The 23,070-nt window shown below is 40.5% G+C and overlaps 1 protein-coding gene across 1 annotated transcript; it reads left to right on the plus strand.

The window, feature by feature from the left end:
* Nucleotides 1-1,334: 1,334 nt before the first annotated feature.
* On the plus strand, nt 1,335-12,196 carry usp46 (ubiquitin specific peptidase 46). Its single transcript, XM_038716514.1, has 9 exons — nt 1,335-1,714; nt 4,592-4,672; nt 5,002-5,215; nt 7,441-7,679; nt 8,147-8,223; nt 8,336-8,419; nt 8,504-8,701; nt 9,298-9,376; nt 9,489-12,196. The coding sequence occupies exons 1-9, from the start codon at nt 1,679-1,681 to the stop codon at nt 9,588-9,590; spliced, it is 1,110 nt and encodes a 369-aa protein (XP_038572442.1). The 5' UTR covers nt 1,335-1,678; the 3' UTR covers nt 9,591-12,196.
* Nucleotides 12,197-23,070: the final 10,874 nt, after the last annotated feature.

Genomic DNA, 23,070 nt, shown 5'->3' on the forward strand with positions numbered 1-23,070 from the left:
AAAAAACTTGTTGTGGATACAAAAGTCCTGTCAGCTTCATCCAAACATGAGGTGGCAACCACATAGTGGATGAGAGAGATTAAAACGCCAAAGAAACACTAAAGCTCTGTGTCAACACATAAGCTGACCTGCACAGCCTGAAAAGAAAGATGTTATCTGGTCAACAAGCTGGGAACAGATCATCAGATGCACAGAACTGGAGCTGTTTTCATGCCTACTTTTTTTTTTTTTTCACAGTGAGCACATTATCCATATCCACATATCCTTCAGTAAGCACACGAAGAGCAGCAATAATGACAATAAAAGCAGTAGGAGTCAGGAAAAGGATCAGCTGCCCCCTCAGTGCCCCTCAATCCTATTAATACAGACTGGACTGAAATAGAAATTAAGTCTGGGAACATTTTGTGCTGAGAGCCCACAAGCTACCACCACATGTAATTGTTTCCGTTGTCAATCACAAGTATTCATAAACAAATCTATGATTACACGTCAATCAGCACATTTTCATCATTAAACTCGCGGTGCATACCAAACATCTGATGAACAATGAAACTCTCCATCCTCCACGCAACTGACAACCCTGTCACTCTGTTGCTTGTTTGTCTGTGAATACTTCTATTCCTCTCTCCTTTCCCGTTCCTTTTGAAGTCAAGAAGAATCATAATTATTTGTTGTTTTCCTTTCGTTTTGTTCACATGTAAATTGCTAAGGAGATAATTGCCGGGGGATTGTTGTGAAAGCACAAACAAAGCCAGTGGTGAATGAGAGTGTCCTGAGGGGCCCGGCACTCCTGCAGAGCCCTACATAGAGGACACTTACCTTTTTATGCTCCCCCTCTGTTCGTTATGGTCAGCTAATTGAATTGGTGGTTTGAGTGCAGAATACCTACCATTAAATGATTAGTTATTTAGTCAACAAAATGCCAAGAACAATGACAAACACCATCTTGAGTGTCAACGCTTGTCTCTAAGGATTAAAGGGCTCCACCGATTCTTATAAGTATAAACATCGTATAGACTAAATTTATCAGTTTATTTATAGACTAATCAATTGCATAGTCTAAATTAATCAATTAGTAAAATTTCATTTAATTAGTATAAATTAATGAAGAGTATCTTTGGTGATTATATCAAGCGTAGTCTCTTTAAATGCATCCCAAACATGAACTACAACTCCCTCACACCATTGTGTCCAACACTTGCTGTTGATTGGTTGCAGCTCACCTAAGCTTCGTCATCCGGGTCTGTGTTTGGCTTTGCGATCCTGTCAATCAAACTGAGTAAATCTGAACCAATGAACTGCGGAGTCCATCGCGCGTGGGCGGAGCCGCTGCGCTTCCTCGCTCATCACGCTTGTTTCCTGGTCGTTGCTAACAACCTGCTGCCTGCAACTTCGCCTGTCCACAGTCTACTCGTGCACTGACGGTTTCCAGCTGTGGTGTGTGTGAAATGTGCGCGAGGATGAAGCCGTGTGGACGCTGAGTGCGGTTTGACGCTCAGCTCCGTGCTGGCTGCACGGTGCTCCGTGTCTCTCTGCCTGCTGCTTTCTGACGCTTGGGGGTTTGCAGTCTGGCCTCCAGCGGCCGCGGCTGCGAATTAACTTCATTTCTCAGCCTCGCCTTGCTCTTAAATCATGTTTATTTTATAAAGATGGCGGTGAGAGGGACACTGTAAACTAAATGACTGTCAGAAACATCGCCTCCATCTGTAATATGGTGAGTATCTTGCTGGATCTGTGCGTGTGTGTTGCTATCGATTTGCCTGCAGCCACTGTGAGGGACCTGGCGTGTAGTGATGCGCACACACACTGTGCAGGGGGATGGCTCTTTAGAGCAAGGATGCACAGTGAATGCAGCGGCGGTCACTACTAATAGGATATCCCCTTTATCAGGTCTCGGTGTTCAGACAGGCCTTTATCCCAAATCTAGTTCTAAATTTGTGTAGTCCTTGACACACTGCTCCGTATTAGTGGGGTTCATGTTGTGTGTTGCAGCCTGGCGAGACGACACAGTGTGCTGTTTGTGTAGCTGTCACCGATGATTGACCGGTGAATGAAGCAGCGCACTGCCTGTGACAGCTTGTTGGGATTGCATAATGTGCTGCTGCAGCGGGCTGGTTACATCCTTTAGACTGGAAACCAATGTCAAAAGCCTGCAGTCTCCTCAGAGTGTTGCTGGCGTGTACACCCAGTACACTGAGTTATTACTGAACAGTATCCCATGCAGAACAAGTTATATATGTGTATGTTGTGAGTTTCACAGACATACTAGAGATAGACCTCAAGTGTTACAGCGCTGCTAAAGACAAGTCAAGTTTAAATGGGCTCAGTTGGGTGCACAAGTTGTTGGTAGGTGGTTTGGTGTCAAAACAGTAAATACAAGCAGTCGTGTAACTGAAAAGACAGTGTTTTTATCCCCTGAGCCAGTGCCTGGTTGTACAATATGTAAACTTCTCTGCAATCACAACATTGATATTAATTTTTTCCCAGTTGGGGCTGTACCATTCAATATTTTCATTTAATCTGCCAATTATTTATTGATTAATCGTATGGCTGCAACTAACTATTGTTTTAATTGTCTTTTTAATCTGTTGATTATTTTCTTGATTAATCATTTTGTAGTTTCATCTATAAATTGTGAATAATGTTCAGTGTTTCCCAAAGCCCAAGATGACGTCCTCAGATGTATTGTTTTGTCCACAACCCAAAGATATACCTTTACAGAGTAGCAAAGAAACTAGTAAATATTCACACTTAAGAAGCTGGAATTAGAGAATTTTGTCAAATAATTATGATAATCAAAATATCTGGCAATTAATTTAATAGTTGGCAACTATTCCTTTAATCATCAAAGCTCTAATGAATTGTATTGTTTATAAAATGTCAGGAAATAGTGAAAAAAATTACTTAGAATCTCCCACAGCCCAGGGTGATTAGGAAAGCTTGTTTTATTTAACTAGCAGTCCAAAACAGATATTCCGTTTACTATCACAGAAGACTGAAAAAACACCAGATATTCATATGACAATATATGACAATGCAAAATGATCAAACTGATGTTTAATGCAATAAACTGTGTTCCACCGTTGTGCATCACATCTTACAAAACGCCTCCTAAGTGTAAAACAGTTTGTTGGTTTCAAGTGAAAAAAATGTGCCTGCAGGCACATAAACTGATGTATATATGTTGTCAGGAGCAAAGTAAAGAGATACTTGCTTTAATACACTGCTTGTCCTTAAAGGTAGTTAAGAGGAAAGTTCCACGGTTACATAGATTTTCTAGACTTGTACAAGATAAAGACTGAGAAAGTTAAAAAAAAAAACAATCAAGTTGTTTTTTCTTTTGGTATTGAGGCCACTAGGACACTGTTTGTGTAATCTGTAATTAACAATATGTTGGTCAAGGACTTTTAAAAGCACATGGATAATAAATAAACTTTTGACAAAAGGTGAGGCTGTTAAAGTTTCCTACGACAGACAACAATAACAATAGAAAGCAAGTGACGACAGTGTGTGGGTGTTATGACTCTTGACAGAATCCTCTGCTCAGCCAACACATCTGTCACAGCTCAGGTTCTCCTAATTCTTTTCTTTGAGACAATCAAGGATAAAGTCCTTTTTCCTCCTTTTAAATAAATGATGCCGCTGCCTGCGATTTTATAATGATGGCTCAAATGTCAAAATGTGGCAGCAGGTGTCAGATTGCATGCCTCTTCCAACTTTCTCACACAAATGTTTTGTGTAGATTTGAATGGACTTTCAGGTCCACTAGTGGAATATTGTTATCACTAGTTTTTCTCAATATTTTCTCTCCTGTTTTAAGGCCAATGTTTGCGTTATAAGATATCCTACAAGGAAAGTGTGTGTGTGTGTGTGTGTGTGTGTGTGTGTGTGTGTGTGTGTACGAACGTACACAGTGTGATGGACTTGTGCCTGCATGTGTGTTGCTGCATCTCAGACTGGAAGCGGTAAATCAGACAAAGAAGGCTCTTCACTGTCTGCTGTGACAGAGAGAAATGACAGGCACTGAAAGTCAAAGCCTTCCCCAAACTCGACTGTCTTGTGTTCGCTCAACAAAGCTGTGGTTCATTTAGGAAAGCTTTGAGCTCTGACAAGTGGAACGGCTCTGACAAGAGATAAGTGGTCTGTTTCAGTCAGCAATCAGGCTCAAAATATGCCTGACTTTTGACACAGGTCTACGTATTTAGACCATATCCTTTTTCTACTTCGACAGGATGTTTCCTTGAGTTATTTTTTTTTGGCAAGAAACGTTATCAAGATGAGCTACAACATTCTGTGGGAAACTGATACAGAAAGGATCATTTATCAATTACACTGTATGAAAGAGAGGCCTCTAATTTTGTTTTATCTCTTAGCTACGGCTTTAAACCCTCATTAGCCTGTTGTGCTCCCTGAATATACAACATTTCCATATTCATTTGTCTTTATACTAAACTAGACTAAACAAAGCAGGCTTTCCTTTAAGTTTTGTAACTCTCCATAATACATGTGAGTAAACTGTGTTCTATGGGACGACAACCAAAAAAACCCCAACACATTTTCATGTCCCGTGTTTTTGTCTCTGGTCTTTCAGGGCACCAATGCCTCTGCTCTGGAGAAAGACATCGGCCCGGAGCAATTCCCAATCAATGAACACTACTTCGGATTGGTCAACGTGAGTATCTCTAAATCCTCTCATACATTAACAAACACCATTGCCAAAAAACATTGGTGTCATATTTCCAAACATGTCCTCTACTGGACAGCTATTATTGAAGGTGACAGTGTTGTTTGTGAGTCTGTTGGCTCAGTAGGGATGTTCCGTTTCCTTAATTTGGCATTCACATAAACACTCCAGTTTCTAAAAACCCTAGATGCCAAATGGAGAAAAACAATTAAGCGCATCCACCAGTAAATGCACCAGAAAATTTTAAAAAGAAATATGGACTGAGACCCTTTTTGTCCTCATCATTATTCATGTGCCCCTGTCCCTTCCTTCCTCAGTTTGGAAACACATGTTACTGTAACTCAGTGCTCCAGGCCCTCTACTTCTGCCGGCCTTTCCGGGAGAACGTGCTGGCTTACAAAGCCCAGCAGAAGAAGAAGGAGAACCTGCTCACATGTCTGGCCGACCTCTTCCACTCCATTGCCACACAGAAGAAAAAAGTGGGCGTCATCCCGCCCAAGAAGTTCATCTCGCGGCTACGGAAAGAGAACGGTGAGAGCCCATACCTCCTGCAGTAAAAGACATGAATAGTAAATCTTGTTTAAAAGTTCAGTGTGTAATATTTCTGAGGATCTATCAACAGAAATGTAATATAAGATCCATAACTGTTTTCAGTTGTGTGTAAAGACCTTACGTAATAAACCATTATGTTTTTATTACCTTAGTATGAGCCATTTATATCTATATAACAGTGGGCACCCCCTTCCATGGACTTCGGCACCTTGCATCGCCATGTTTCTACAGTAGCTGAAAACGGACAAACAGATTCGTCACTACGTTCTTCTTGTTCTACTTCTGGTAGAATTCAGGCAGTGCAGACCCTCATCACTATGTTGAAAACGTATGTTAGAAGTAGAAGAAGAAGAAGAAGTAGTAATAATATACAGCAGGGGTCGGCAAATAAGTTTTGCATTGGAGCAATATTTTCAACCATTCGATCGTGGATGAGAATATAAGACATAATATTGACTTACATCAGTATGTTGTTTGGTTAGCTAAGTCGTTAAGGTGCAAGACTCACAACCCAACGGTTGAATGTTTGATCTCACCTATAGGCAACTCTTTTTTTTTTTCTCTCTTCAACAAATGGACTCTGCAGCAAATGTTTCTCAGATCACGGAATGTGCTGCACTGTTTGTGTTTCAATGTTTGATCCACATCCATCAACCTACGGACGCTTTTGCATTTCCCGAGTATCTCCAGGCAGAGGACATTTAGAGGAATCGTGTTTTCTGACAGCGCTTTCAGAGGTGTGTCTAGCAGGCCACAGATTCTTGTTGAGATGATGTCGTTGAGAATTTTTCAAAGTAAAAGCTCAGTTCAAATCTAAATACTGCATTACAGTAAACAAGCTTCTCACGCTTTTATTTTGTAGGCAAAACCACTAAAGAGAAAGTGATTATGTGACTGTTGCTGCCATGACTGAGATCTATTTCAACACCGCTATCAAAGTATTTATTTATTTATATTTTTTGCTGCTATCAAAGCACCATAATCTGGCAGCGGTTTTGGCAAATGTCCATAATCACAGAGAGAATGAATGTGTTTCCCTTGTCTTGTATAAACTTTATCTAATGTGTGGTTTATAATGGGAAACCATTTATATAGTAACAAAATTACAATGTGCTTTATAGCAAAAAAGGAATAAAAATGAAAAGAAAATCTGAAATTAGATAAAATGCTAATGCCAACAAATTACCGTCAGATAAGATAAAGCCATAAGATAAAAAGTTGTTTAAAGGAGGTATTTAAAAGAGGCTATAATGCTCACTAAATCACTACCAAGGACACAGCAGACATTTTGACATGTCATGGAAGGAGAAGCACAGGCATAATTAATAGCATTAACGATATGTTCCCTGGTATGGCTTACTGGCTTACTAATGGAACACAGCCATCATTAATTAATTCTTGGTTACGCCTGTGGTTTTCTTGCAAATATAACTTAAATTGTGTCCCATGAAAAACATCTAAATAATGCTGTCCCCAATGTGGATTATCTTAAATGCCTAAAAAATTATAAAGTGTAAAAGTATAATAAATCAAAATGTCAGTAAACATTACATGTTACTGCTACATGTTGCTACTATAGCAGCCTTTCCTATTTTGTAGTCTTTTAGCCAAAGCCACAGAGCTCTCCTCTCCACATTACATGTTCATAAACAATCAGAGTGGAGATTTGTGGGTTTGTGTTGTGAGTCTGTAGCAGTGTTTGCTTTAATGTGGCCTGAATATTAGAGGTGAAGGGCAGGTGTGTGTTGAAGGTAAGGTCATTCAGTAGCACTGACAGAGAGGCTGACTGTTCCCTGCTGTCCATATTGAGGAAGCTCTTTATGTGAACGAACAATGCGATCTCTGTTGGGACCCAGCTTTGGTCAGCTGCCTCTCTCTCTGTACTTTTTCCCTCTGCTCTCTCTTTCGCGCCCCCCCCTCGATCCCCCTCTTCTCAGATTTCAGCTTTCACATACAGATCTGTCAAAGCAGCAGAAGTGTGTATGTTGGTATTATCTGTTTGGCCTGCTGATTTTATTTACATGATTCACAGTGGACCTTTCTCAAGACAGAAATTCTCAGTAGAAATCTGTTATAGCGGGAAAAGCACAGGTGTAACTAATCACAGTAATGATGGCAGTAATGATGGTGTGTCCGTGATCCAGCAGTCATTACTGTGATTAATTACACCTCTATGAATTATCACCCTCTGCATCTCCTTCCAGATCTGTTCGACAACTACATGCAACAGGATGCCCACGAATTCCTCAACTACCTGCTGAACACAGTGGCCGACATCCTGCAAGAGGAGAAGAAGCAGGAAAAGCAGAACGGACGCCTCAAGAACAACGGCACCGCCGTCACCACGGAGACCGAGACGGAGAACAAGACAGAGCCAACATGGGTTCACGACATCTTCCAAGGCACACTGACCAATGAGACACGCTGCCTCAACTGTGAAACGGTGTGTGGCTCTGCTTTCTTTGTCTGTTGAGTTTTATCAGAGGGGTAGTGTGTTTTATGTTATGTGTGCACGGCTCTGCAAGTCCCCGTGTCACCTTGAATAAGAGATCTGTCTTGAATGAGTGTGAAAAGGGATTAGCCTTTTGCAGATGAGAGATGAGAGAAAAAGATTCAGCGAGCACACCCGGTGGGCTCCGGCCACCCACTTTACGTCAGGGCTGGCAGAGGCTTTGTCCTCAGAGTTTTGAGGGCAAAGAGTGGGACAGGTTGCCCTGCACAACCCCTGCAAACACCAAGGCGCTTCACAAAAGCTACTCAGTATAATAAGCATTTCAAAGACTGGCTGTGTGTGTGGTGTGTAGGTGTAGGTGTGAGCGGGTGGGCGATGTGCCACGGCACAGCAGGCTTATCCTCATAACGACATAAAATGGCAGTTTAGTTACCTCAGTGTCTGTCTCTTCTTTACAGGTGAGCAGCAAAGATGAAGATTTTCTGGATCTTTCTGTGGATGTGGAGCAGAACACATCAATAACACACTGTCTCAGGTAGTATCGACTTATTATATATTCAGTCAGGGCTAAAAGGCTGACAGAATTCCCTTTTGGTCTGAGTGAGACTGAATAACCAATCCTCCCGTGGCATGCTCTACCCCTCCAGGGACTTCAGCAACACAGAGACTTTGTGCAGTGAATACAAATACTACTGTGAGACATGCTGCAGCAAGCAGGAAGCACAGAAGCGGTCAGTAAAGCACAGAGCTTAATACCAGTGTGATGTGTCCTTCTGCACGAACACACATCTCTGAGCATGTATTCTTCTCTGCAGGATGCGTGTGAAGAAGCTTCCCATGATCCTGGCACTACACCTCAAGAGGTTCAAGTACATGGAGCAGCTGCACCGCTACACCAAGCTGTCCTATCGAGTAGTTTTCCCCCTAGAACTCCGCCTGTTCAACACGTCCGGGGATGCAGTTAACCTGGACCGCATGTACGATTTGGTGGCTGTGGTGGTTCACTGTGGCAGGTACAGTATACTGATTACCAGCCCAAAATAAAAGATCTCACTATGCGCTACAATATGCACACTTGATATCAACTGAACATAAAATGTGTTATTGTGTCAGGTACTAGAATAAATGTCTTCAGACTGATCAGATTAGTTATAATTATTTGCATATTCATATTCTGGATCATTTTCACCATCTTTGGCCTTGATTGTCACCAAAATATCTGCCTGCTTGTTTGCTCACCGGACTTCAATTAAATTTTATTAAAAGTGAAGGTACTTTTACGATCGCAACCGCTGCAGCTTCCCTCCACTTCCGCTACATAGCAGAGATGGCGACCGCTGAGGGTGAAAAGTGTCCAGTATTTGGGTACGACCGTTATGGGATTACCTTCCAGTGTGAATGCACTTATGCACTCATAATACAAGTGTAAGGATGGAAGGGCACGCATTGAGACACATCAAACAGGTATTTTTGTGGCAAACTCTGCATTTCTGTACAAATGACTTCAGCAGCTACTACAAGAAGCCAAGATGGATGGAGTACAACGTGGGAGCTTTGATATTGCATCATCTGTACAATCGCGAGTGACTGTTTGTCTCTGTTTCCTCAGTGGCCCCAATAGAGGTCATTACATCACCATAGTGAAGAGTCACGGCTTCTGGCTGTTATTCGATGATGACATTGTAGAGGTGCGTCACTTTCAGCCTGTTCTGTTCTGCCCTGCTTGATGTTCCTTGACTCATCTGTACAGTTGCTATTGTTTGTACTATCAGTAAACAGCATCTTACTTGTGTTTTGCAGAAAATTGACGCCCAGGCCATCGAGGAGTTTTATGGGCTTACCTCAGACATCTCGAAGAACTCTGAGTCGGGATACATCCTCTTCTACCAGTCCAGGGAGTGACTGGAGCTGGATCAGTGACACAGGAGAAGACCAAATTGGATGACACCTGTGTTTTTTTATTTATTTTTTTACCTTCAGCCTGACAGACCCAGACTCCTGCCATCTCCATCCCAACCTGCTCCCATACTCCCAATGTTAGACCTCTGTGACACTTGTGCCAATCCTCTGTCCCAACTCCAACATCAGGGTTTACCCATGTGTCTCTCTCTGTCTCTCAGTAATTTGCTTCTTGCCTTTTAGTCACCTGCATCTGGTCTGCACTTTAGAACAAAAGCAAAACTGTTCAAAACAGCACGACAGAAACAAAACGGAGTCTATAATCACATCAAGCCCCACACGTTTTGGTGTAGACAGGTGTGAGAAGCCTGCAGAGGCGATTCTCTACCAGGGACATGACGGGGTAAAAGGGTCTTGTGCACACACAGACTGTTGTCAGAAACTGTACTATATCATTTATATGTATATAAGGTCTACTTCCCACGATGTGTCACCCCTTCATATTTCCTTTAATTAGGGCTATTGTCCCCCATCACTGTTCAGTCCTTTGATGTGTTCACGTCACTGGTGGATGCATGAGAGGTAAATGAAGTTGGAACACCGTATAATACGCATAGAGAGATTTCATGCTTTTCCAGTGGAAGCAATATCTGAGCATTGATTAGAGAGGAGCCACACTCTGGAAACTACCTAAACTTAAACTGTTGAGCGTATAGAGGTTGTTTTGTCCCATAGAGAATCACTCTGTGAGCTGCTGTCTGTCCGCTGTGACAACTCATGTTCGCCTAACCAGATATGATCAATACTTTATCATTTAATGCAAATGAGCCAAAAGCGCTAACACTACACATGAAAGGAAATCCTGCACTTTTCTCTTTCAAATGGATCGGCATTCAAATCAGCTGAATCTTATTCTGATAGAACCACCCCTTATTTATTGAACGTACCATATTTATTACTGAAATTTGTAATGCAGACTGGTAGATAATGAATGTGTGTGTGTGTAATGTGGCTCTTTTTAGAGCTTTGTGTGTTAAACCCCTTATGTCTAAGCTCTCAGTGTGGAGGACATGGTGTATGTAATACACAACTTGATATGGCAACGAAAATTTGTCTAAAAATTTAGTTTTGTCAGTTTCAATTTGTAGTTTGCATGTTAGATACAGAATAATACGATGCAAGTGAGACACAATCCAGTACTGCCCAGTCGTTTAATGAAATGGTGCAATAAGAGGTAAAGTTATCAGTTTAATTTCCCAGTGAGACTAATATGAAGTATATTTAGTTATCAGTTTAATTTCCCAGTGAGACTAATATGAAGTATATTTAAATGTTAGTAGTAGATATGTTTCTTAGCAGCTGATCTTTTCCCAGTGCTGTGTGCTTGTGATATTAAAGTAAATGCTCCCCTTTACCACGTGCAATTCACACTACCTCCTGGGAAGTTGGCTACAATGTTTCATCTTTTTTGTAACCTTACATGGCAATGTCTCTCTTTTTTTTTCATTCCCATGTTGAAGTACAGCTTAGGAGTTTTCTCTTGGCTTTGACAACGGAAATTGTTTGTGTCATATGTAGCACGTTGGAATCCTAAATCCCATGGACTTAAAATGCAAGCTTAACTGTTAATTCATATCCCTTGTAATGTAGATGTTTTTCCTCTGTGGCCCATTCCCCAGGGTTTGTGGCCGTGCCCTGTCGAATAGTGCAACATCAAAAAACATGTTTTCAAGTGAATGACATTTCCTATTTGTTGCACATCGTAGGAATTACCATTTCAAACACATCTCATTCTAAATAAGAGGTAGGAATAGGATTATTTTGCTAGCTTAGTGTCTGTGTCTTTTCAGGAGAGGCAGAATTTAAAGTGAAAATAGTGAAACCGGGTGTTGAATGCACTTTTTTATGTTGTCTCTTCCATTTAGTCTGTTACTGGGTGAAGTCACAAGGAATACGTGCCAAACTGGAGTCTATACTGACCTTGCAACAGTCTTTAACAGAACATTATTTTCTTTGTAAAGATACAACTGTACATATATATTATGTAGAAAAACACTTCTGGAAATAGGAAAAATATTTTTTTAAAGTAAAAGATCTTAAAATGTAAAGACACTCAAAGATTTTAGCTCAATGCTGACCATTAATGAAACCCTGTTAAGAAATACTGTTATTTTACAATCACTCAATTACATAATCAGTCACATTTGTGCAGAAGTCATCGTTTGTCATATTATTGCTTTTACTGGGTTGAACTGAGCCAGGATAGGATACAGTAGCAGGGATGGTCTGAGACATTTTAGACCCGGGAGACAGGAAAGAGACGCAACGATCTTCCATTATCACTTATGCACTCGCCCTCACTGAGACACTCAGTCGTTGCACTTGGTCTTGTATATCTTACTGTGACAGTGTTCTACCTTTGAGAGCTCAGGTGCAGAGAGTCCTGCACCAGGTGGGATCTGAATGAGCTTGTGTCTCCATTTGGCTGTAAACTGAAAGTGCACTTTATTAGTGATAAGCCTCGATGCTTTAACATGAAGAACCACAGTTTAATACAATCATTTTGAGTTTTTTCTTCTGTTCAATAAAAAGACTATGAACAAAGTTTATTCCCCTGCTGCATCCTGTCATACCTGCAAAACGAACATTCCCATCAGCCTCAGCTGTACTTGGTGTAAAGTAGGCCTGCTAATTAGCAAATTATAGCATGCTAGCACGCTAAACTTTGATGGTTAGCATGGTAAACATGCTTCCTTAGGTTTAGCATGTTAGCATGCGGACTTTAGCATTTAGCTCAAGTGTCAGTAAATAATGTGTTCACACAAGAAAAGCGACTCTTAAGTGTACTCAAAACAGACAGAATGCAAACTAAATTCTGTAATTCTTTGTGTGTGCCATTAATGTACATTATTCTGCCAAAATGCAATGTACAAAGGACATGGACTGTTAGTTGTAGGTGATGGTAAACAGAAAATCATGAGGTAAAAAGGTTTCATTGGCAGTGACATTCTAAAGTGGCACTTTACTTTTTTCACTTCGTTTTCCTGTGATCTCAGGAGAATTTTCTCGAGATAACACACCACAGCTGAACACAGTGGTCGGCAGGTACATATTTCTTTAGGATAATTTCAGAAAGATTTTCAGTGTCACTGGTTAGTTCAGTTGGTAGAGCAAAGGACACTTAACTTAAAGATTGTGTGTTCAACTCCTGCTTTCAATGTTTTTTTTTCTTTTATGTGTTTTTTATCCTCTTCAGCAAAGTTGTTATGAAGAGATTCAGAGGAATCCAATCACAAACTTCCCGATGGCCATTCCAAAGGTTCTGAAATAGCCTACAGGGAATGTGTAAACATAAATGGATTCCCCTGAATGAGAAACACGGGTTTTTCTTCTGTGGGTGAATGAAAAGTCCATAGGTTGATGGATGTGAACCAATCGCCGGGATGCACACAGTCCAGCATATGCTTTATTGTGAGCATGTGAAACTGTCTCTTCATAAGAACCTTGTTGAAAAGGATTATGAAAAAGATAAAAAGGAAAAAAATTGGTTTTCAGTCAGGATACAACACACAACCCTTTGACTAAGCATCCTATGCTCTACCAACTGAGCTAACCAGTGACATAAGAAACCCTTTTGAAATTATCCTTAAGAAATGCTCCTGCTGACCCCTGTGTTATGCTATTGTCCCGTTATCACAGGAAAATGGAGTAAGAAAAATATTTAATGGAGGTTAGGGCTTCCATACATATGTCCTGGCAGTATAAAATTTATGTTGCTATTTTTGTGTAGCAACTGCTAAAACTACAATGAAGATTAGTATGAAGTGCATCAAGTGACAGCTTCTTTGAAAAACAAGGATGTTCCCTGGAGAATGTTAATATTTTAACACCATTTTCTCAGAAAGGAGATAAAACTTGTCACTTCTACAGCATCCAAGTCTGTCTGGAACATAACTATCTAAAAGAAACTTCCTGCTTTGATTTTCACTGAAAGTTAGACACCATGTCCATCTATTTAGCTATCAGCTTAGTGTCCTCTCAGTCACCCTGAAACCTTAGCTAATCCCCCAGGAGAAAAAATACAGCAGCTGCCTGGCACAGCCTTTACTCTGTGTTGATACCTCTTCCCTCCTATTTCCCCTTCTTCTTCAGCTCCCTGCCTGCACTCACTAACCATCAGTGAGGCTGCATCCACTGAGGAAACACAGGGGACAATCTAAAACCACACACCTTATGCAATCCGCAAATAATGGACCAACATTTTATCTTACTATGTGTCTTGATGAAGGAATGAATGAACATCAGATATCACATATCACTCATATACTTAAGAGTTGTTTTTACTTGTTCAAATGATAATATCATCAAACAACTTCTACAACTACATGGTCTGGTTCACAAATTAATTTTAAATTCATGTTGTGGATGCAGGAATCTCAGAACCAGATATAACCAAACCTGGAAAAACAAAACCAAACATTCTGCACTAATAGATAACACCAGAGGTAAGAGGAAATTATTTTTTAAAGTAATTTGAGTGAACTGACCCTTTAAACGGACTGGTAGGAGAGAGGCACCAAAAAGATTTGATTGGTGTTTTATCTAGTCTTAATAAAAGAATATCATTAAGACAGGACCTTAACATTAGGTGCTGTTGCCTTTTAAGGCTTTTATCATTGATGTTTATAATGTGCTTTATTGGTGCGTCCTATCAGAAGAGCGGTTGTTGCTATATCATGAGTTTAGCTGTGGTTTAAAGTTTAAGTCCGGAGCAAAATCCGGTCTCTTTCCCACAGCTGCTTCCTGAGAAGCTGAATTCTTTCCAGATTGGCATTGGTTGGAGTTGTCCTGGGAGGAAAGATTTTGAGTTGTAGCACCCTAACAGAATGAACACAGGGACTTGGAAGGTGTTAATCAAGCTTGTCTGTGCACACCCACACAGTCCTGAGAGGTGAAAACACCAGTTGTGGCTGAGCCATGAGCTTCAATAACAGAGGCTATTATATTATCACCTTATTGTCAGTCTGAGAACCTCATGAAACATATTTTATGTCCAGAATATGCTGACATGATTTTTAAACACAAACACACAGGGTTTTTATTTTTCATTTTTCCCCCTCGAAGATTTCAGTTTGTTTTTCTATTGAATTGTTCACATATAGGTCACATTAAAGGTGGAAAAAGTTCTGACATGATTTATCTTTGTCTCGTTACTTTACATCATAAGAACCTGGCATTTTAACAGGGGTGTGTAGACTTTTTCTATCCACTGTAAATGTGAGTATGATGCTGTAGAAGAAATATCAACATAAGAGTACATATTTCTCAATCAATCAAAAAGTACACAATTCCATGTGGTTTATATTTAAAAACCCATTTACAACTGCTTCAGCTATCTTGCTCAAGGTAACACCATGCACAGGAAACGATGCCTCAGCTGTTGTTCTCACCATGTTGTATGGACGTCATCATCTCTACTTTGCGGAGCTTCAAGGGACACCCTTGAATTGGAAATTATTTTAATTATGCATAATTAAAAGATTCATCTGCATCATTAGCTCACCCACATCAACTGAACACTCATGACTACCGGTATGTTGATGGGGGGGAAAGCATACTGCATTTTAGATTAACTGGTCATATACAGTTGACCAACAACTCATCTATAAGATATAACGTAAAGATTGATAAAATTTTGCTTGTGGGCCACGTCAGCAGCTCATCTCCAACTTCCTTATTATACAACATTATAGAAGGGATGTGTGTGGCTCGCAATACATGCAGCCTAGGAGGCAGACCACCTCGCAAGGCTGAGGTACACAGTCTCTAACCCCTACACCTGTACAAATGATCACAATGTTAAGCCTATAATAACAACACACACCTGTTGTAAGAATGTATAAAGTTCTTCTTCAGCTAAACACAGATGTACCCTCACATGACTACTGCAGCCTTTTTGATTAAGTCATTAAAACAGAGAAGAAACAGGCATATTTGGAAATTTGTTTCTGGATGTAGACAGGGGTTTCAATCTCCTGAATTGTGAATTCAACGCCATATGCCTTTAAAAGCATATTTGGGATGCTGTGTATTAGTGTGGGAAGTTCTGTATATTAATATAAACATTGATATAATGATAATATAGGCTCCTGCTGTACATTGATACTCGGGGTACACAAAGTATATTATATACTGTGCTGATCACAGAACTGTGATTTTCTGGTGATCTGAGGCACAACAAGTCGAGGGGTGACTAAGGGCGTTTGTCTTTTCTGGTAATTCGTTGGAGGAATTGGATATGAAGTCACAGTGAAAACCCACAGGTGGCCTCGGACATGATACTGACCTCTCATTCGGTTTCTATGAAAAGACTCCAGGCACTTCTCAGAAACACATCGTCTCCCACAGAGAGCTGTTCAGGAGGATAAATGTACACACGGGCACACACACAATTTGTAGCAAAATAATGCATGTGTCCTATTATGAACACAGTTTTATCAGACTTTCAGCTTCTTCCTAGAAACTAAAGATGTGATATGTGTCAGCAATGGGAGGAAACAAAAATCCAACAGAAATCAGACAGTGTGTAATTTTGTTATGTGTCCGTACAAGGTCATTGCTGGGAAACAAAGCAGTCACACTTTCAAATCAGTGCAACCTTTTTATTATGCTTTACCAGAGGACACAAAGTGTTCAGAAGAATGAGGATATTTGCAGACAAAATATGACTCGAAATGTTCCGTTTTTTAAAATAGGTTTATTTAAGATTTCATAGACGTGTAATTGTTGTCGTTAAATTTTGTTTATTTTCTAAATACTGTGGACACAGGTTCAACCTTCTTCACATTAAAACAGCTCCTTTTAAATTTCTTTGTCATGGCTTTGTGTATGCAAATGCACAGCTGTGGATTTGTGCAAATCTCTATTAGTTTATTTTATTTCCAGTTGTCATTTATTAGTCGTGTTAGTTGTTTCTTATTAACTTAATTCTTTGTCTCGTTCTTTGTCTCATTGCATATGGTTTTGAGGCTGTGCAGACTGAAACTGGACTAGGCTGATGAATCTCATAGCTTGTTCTAAAATTAAAAACAGTCCATTTAAATAAACTAGAAACAGCATTTTCACATCAGATCAGTGAGCGGATGTATCAAATAGTTTCAAATCTTATTTGCACCTCAGCTCCAAGGAAATGATACGCATACAGAACACTTAATTTTCATCATGTCATACCATTTTGAACCCTGCAACATTATTTGTAGTCCTTAGTCATGGCTATTTTGGACAGCCGTCTCAGAAAAGACAAAAATAAACCTTCTGTTTCTCAGTAATTATTAGAGCAGTGCTCTAAAAATAGATGTTTTATGTAAATTCTTTTGCAAAGTCTCCAGAGAGAGGAGAGCTCAGTAACTTCCAGTAAGTCCTTCTGGTCTTACATCTACTAGGTAGACACCTAGCTTGTACTGGTGTCACTTTGAGCCCTTTTTCTGTCCACATGGCAAAGGAAGAGTCAGATGTTTTTGGTCATCACCTGTATGATAGTATTAAGACATTTTTGGGTAGGTCATTTGCTTGAATTCAAAAAACTAAACATTGTCTAGTTGGCCTCAACAACAGCTGGGTGGAGTCACGTATTCTTCTGGCAACCCACCATCTGACACCAGTGAAATCTGAGTTTCCATTAAAGAGAATCCACAGAGTTAAGAGTTGAACGAACATCAATAAATCATTTCCAATTTGAGAACTGACATCCAAAAAATAACATAAACATACAAGGCCTTCCAGAGAATTTACTCTCTCAAGTTATACAAGTGAGTCAGAGTTGCAGGAAATGTATTGCTTTGCAAGAGAAAAAAGGAGACACTTGTCTACTTTTGGTAGACCAAAAAAGCAACATGGTCTTGTGGGAAATATGGTCTTACAGTAACTTTCAGAAACCTTGATCACATTGTCATTTATGTGGTTGTTACGAAAGTATCACAAGAATTTGTTGATTTTTAGAGTAGCGACATTAATAGTTTTATCCATTACTGTAGCTGTGTCAATACAAGATAGCTATGGACAAAAAGGCGAATCCCGTATCATTGTGGGACCTAACCACCGGGCAGGTGAGCTTCTGTTTCTTCATGTGTCCACATTGTGAGTAAATGTGAGCTGTTCAGTCAGTTCAACTCAGGGTAACAATATAATAATAATAATAATAATAATAACTTTGATTATATAGGCCAGGGGAGATTAAAGCTCACAGGCCTCAGTGAAGAGGTATGTTTTAATACAGTGGGTATAGAAAAGAATCACCCCCATGTAAAATAATCACATTTTGTTGCTTTGTAGCCTGAAATGAAGACAGACACAGTTTTTGTTTCATGCAGGCTGCAGAGCAACAAAATGTGATTATTTTACAGGTGGGTGATTCTTTTCTACACCCACTGTATGTATGCTGCCTCTTCTGTCTGAAGACGTTGTGGCCACTCTCTCAGTTGAAGGGCTTAAATCCAAGTCTGAAAATGTTAACAATGGTGCCCCCAGGGTTCAGTTCTGGGAGCGCTATTTTTACTATTTAAACCAACAGTCTAGTCTGGATGTTCCTCACACAAATAATATTTTTTATGTGGACAACACTGTTATTTACTGCTCTGCACCATCTCACAAAGAAGCCTTGCACAATTTACAGTTTGATTTTAATTAAACACAGACTGAATAATTTAAAGCCGGTCTTAAATGCTGAAAAAACTAAATCAAGGATGTTCACAAATTTTAAGAAAAAACACTGAATAGGCTTTTAATATAGAGATGTGTCTTTGCCCTGAGGCTATTTATTGTTGCATTGTTGATGAAAATTAATATAATAATTATAAAATACTGCTATGTCGGCACACAAATGCTTCTATAGTCAATTTATGGAGCTTAAAAAATCTATCAAACGTTTTAGTAGTAGTTTTAGTGGAAAGAAAGAATTTTAGTAATTAGTTTTACAGCTGAAATCTAAGAGCAGCAAATGTTGGCAACAGACTGGTACACAGAGAAAGGATTATGTTTGCAGCTAAGCAAATAAATAGTGTTCACCCCAATCCTGGAAAATTCTTTTTCTCCTCCAGCTCTTAGATTTAGAGACACAAAGACAATGTGTGGGAATCAACTGACCTTTTATTTCCTCCTCTTTAAAGTAATATTTTACTATGTTTATTTTCTTCGTTGCAAACAGGAAGATTGGATTTCCCTGAAGCATTTCTAACCACATTATCTTTGTTAGAACATTTCCTACTTCTTTTCATACGCCATCAAATCAGCTTTGGCTCTTAGTCAGAGACTGCGGATGATATCAGTGACGATGATCTTTGTTTTGGTCAGAAGGAGCTACCACAGCCATCCCACAAGTCAGATTCTCCTCATCACCTGAGGGGCATGTGGTAGGAAAGACGTTGTGAACATCCCCACAGGGGATGGTATTTGTAACATAGACTGATTTGTACTGACTTGAGTATTTCAGTTTTACTCTTCTTCTACTCCATTACATCTCAAAGGCAGATGCTTTTTACTGCACTACATTTATCTGATGGTAGACAGTAGTTATAGCATATAAAGTGTTTCAAATCAGCTCCATCTCAGCCAAGTACAACATTAACATGCTGGCTACTTATTAATGCACCCATGAGATTAATCCAATAAGATGTAATAACACTAAACACACAAGTATTTTCGTTTGTGATACTTTCAGTAAATGTTGCTAATAATACTTTTACTTTTAATCAAGTAAAACTTTGAATGCTAGAATATTACTTCTACTGCTACTTATTCAACCACTAGGAATGTCAGTGTAAGAAACTGGGACACACCGTAGTAAATTGTAGTGTTGAACTGCCATCTAGTGGTGAAATTACAGTCAGATCCAAACCAATGTTCCCTTCTCACATTTGATTTGACACAAACAAAGTATTCATCAGTCAAAATGTCTATTTGTGTCTATCAGTCTCATTGTGTAAGGTTCTAGTTGTTCTGTCACATTTTTAAACAGCCTCCTTAATTTTTCTATTCTTTGGAAATCTGTTTGCAGATTTCATTTCTGTCTGTGACAGTTTCACCTCCTCACATGTTTGTGTGAGACACAAATAGACAAAGCACAGAGGCAGACACATCCAAAGACATGGCAGTGTGTTCTGTCAGTGTTACTGAAGCTGCAAAGACTCAACGCCTCCGGAGGTCAAACCACAGCCACAAGAAAGTTTCCAAATATTTAATGGTTGTACGTGTTCTCTGTGAGGCCGTCGCTTTTCCAGCTCTTGAATCCAGCAGACTTTTCTTTCTTTCTTTCTTTCTTTCTTTCTTTCTTTCTCTCTCACTCTAATGTTCATTTCCTCCATCCCTTTTCAGGGTGGGGGTGTTCGGCCAGTCGGACACGAGATTGGCGCCAGGTTTGGTCGCCTGTTTCCGTGAGAGTATCAAATCTAAGCTAAGTGTAACAAGCCCCAGCGGAGCAGTAACCTTCGAAACTCACACCTGCATCCACGGCACTCTGCCCTGCCAGTGCTACTCTGTAATGTAAATGGATAGCTGTTATTCACATTAATCACATCATCCAGATGTGTTTTTACATTCCAGCATTCCAGCATCCAGGCAGGGCTCCCTTTTGAGGACAACACGCAGGTTAAGTTCACACAAAGCAAACCATGTAATCATAGCACAGATTGACATCTCTGCCTATTGCAGCTGAACAGTCTGTCCATCTGATGTGTAAATAGATTTCTCTTTGCCAAGAGGACAAACCCTCAAAAACAACCCCTTGACATCTAGTTAATCTCCACCATCCTCGAGAAAGAGAAAAGGTCAAGACAGTCTCTGAGGCTTTAATGACACGTTAAAAACTGGTCTGTGGAAAATCATAAGCCAAATCACCTCACCGTGGGCTCTGCTTTTGTGTCACTGCTCTTTCAAGATCATGAAAGGCAGGGCGCATGCTTACCAGGCCAGGTCTGGACTGCATGTTAGAAACCACCTGTGCTGATTTCATGAGGAAAATATTACTGTTTGAACAGAGCTGGGGGTTTTGTGCACTTCAGCTGATCATTTTAGATGTTTAATCTACCCCCAAAGCCTGCTGCTGTCAGGAAATCACAAGTTAATTAGCACAGGCACCAACTGTGTGAGAAAGTGAGTATTCTTAAGAGAGCACATCAAATCACTTGACATACAGATATTCTTAATCGACCGTTGCTTGTGATAGCCCAGATGTGCAACGGATGACGGAGCAGGAAGAGGAAACGGTCTGGACAAATGTCTGCATTGGGAAAAAGAGGATCCAAATTCTAAGCCGTTTTTTATTATTTGATATGATGAGCTGTCATGGAGAAAGGAAGGAAGTATTTATGCGTGGTATCTCTGGTAGAGGACTTGATATCTGATCTCACTGGAACTGAGAAGAAGTTCAACAGCCACGCCTGTTTGCTCCTCAACACCCAGTGGGCCTGATGCCTGCAGCCAGCCCTCGCTGTGAGCTCACACACTAATTGGTGCCAAGGAAATCGCCCTTGGGTGTTCCAGCACGGCTGAGAATGGGAGTAAAGAGGGTGGGGTTGCCTGTGTGGTGCACCATATGAAGCCACAGTCACAAGTCTTTCTCTCTACCTCTGTTTTGTCCCTCCTGTCATAAATTGTGAGGTCCTCCTGTGCAAAACCGGCGTCCAGCTCCTGTTCCAGATGTGTTTTACGGCCTCTCTGGGCCACAGACAGCACTGCCTCTCTTGGAGATACAGATGCCTTGTCGACCTGCATTGGCTACTCTGCTGAAGGGTGAATCAGAGAAAAGTTCCACAATCCCAGCCTGGGATGTGATGAAGTATTCATGTTTTGCTTTGTTTGCAAAGAATGAGCTCTTTTGTGATCAAGTGTTCTCACTTGCCGCCGTCTGTGGTTTTGTGTCCCCGGCCTTGGTTTTCTTCCTTTCCCTCTACTTTCTATTTTAATATCGCATTGATTTACGCACTGCCGTCTGGTCACCCATAACCAAGTCGTCGAGTGCTGTGATATACAGCCCCATTAATATTCTCCCTCTGGTCTGGCTGTGGGATCAGGGCGGGTACTCATCACGCTCAAGCTCCAGAAACTCAGCTCTTGCCAGTACTGAGCACATTAAGAACGTCCAGAGGAAACATCACACGGTCCAGCAGCGCTGAGTCAGGCGTCTTCCACCAAACTTTAGCTGGATTTCCAGCTCTGAGTCTGTTTAGGGTGAGCTCCAGCTCTCCAGCTACTGTCCCTCCAGTTTGGGTCATGGATTAAGATTTCACTTCTAGCACCTGCTGACATCTTGTCACTCTGGTCAAAGAGGAAATTCATCATTTTGCAACCAGAAGACAATTAAATCTAGATGTAGAAGCTTAATGCTCTCTCTCTGTGTCAAATGAAAATACGTTGTCCGCTGTGAGTGTGATTCCCATGACACCCATAGAAGAGACAGCACACAACCACTTTCAACCTTCTCTCTCTTCTCCATCCATCCACAGTCTGCCGTCACTCTGCCCATGACCACAACTAACCATAGCACACCTAAGTAAATAACCCCCCCACCAGGCTCACAGACGGGAAACTGAGCTGAGACAGCGTCTACAGGGCTCATATCATGGTAGCAGGACCTGGTCTGTGTCCCAGGAGCCAGGACCTCTCTGAACCTCTGCAGATCGGACAAGAAGCTCATTGTGTAGGAATGTGATGAGGAGGCATGGCGGAAGTTTCCATGACATGGGATTTTGCATTTTCTACCCATTTCTTTCCCAAATGTATTCTGCAAGTCTCTCAGTAGTGCTGATGGGAGAATTAACAAAGGATTTTTTTGTATCTTTGTGAGGATACACTTGAATTGGAAACGGCATATAAGTGAGTGTGGGGCTGATGTTTATACTGGAATGACACTGAAATTACAACACATATTTTTGCCCACTCGGTAGGGGTGAGGGAATAAAACAATATTTTTTAAGCTATGCCATTCTTAACATTCATGTGAAAACCACAGTCCATGCAGCATCCTGTGATTAGGATGCTAAACACTACAGCTACAAATCCAACATCTAATCTTTAATCAGCATCAGCACAGACAAATACTGTTCAGTTGAGTATTATCATCATAGGAGATAAGTATAATTTCTATCTAATCCACAACAAATTAACTTGTTTTCAACTCATTAATCCTGGATAGCACTAAATAAACAAAAAACACCACTATACCTCATTTACAGACTACAGAAGTGGTCAGTGAGTGAACCCGATAAGACTGAGAGGTCATGGAGCTCAGTTTCTGCTCTGCAGAGCAAACAACTTTAGATATTAGATATGGTTTAAAGAGCAGGCAGCAGTATAATTTGTTTGCCTGGTGAGACGGGACTGGGCAAGGCTTGGGGACGCAGAGACCTAATTAGACAGCCAAGAATACTAAAACAATTTATGAAGGCATCAGGACTGGGATGTTGCTGCTTGGATTCCCTCAAGGAATTCA

The sequence above is a fragment of the Micropterus salmoides genome, unplaced genomic scaffold (assembly GCF_014851395.1).
Source record: "Micropterus salmoides isolate LMB-PRFRI ecotype aquatic unplaced genomic scaffold, ASM1485139v1 Ms_hic_scaffold_13, whole genome shotgun sequence".
Lineage (NCBI taxonomy): Eukaryota > Metazoa > Chordata > Actinopteri > Centrarchiformes > Centrarchidae > Micropterus > Micropterus salmoides.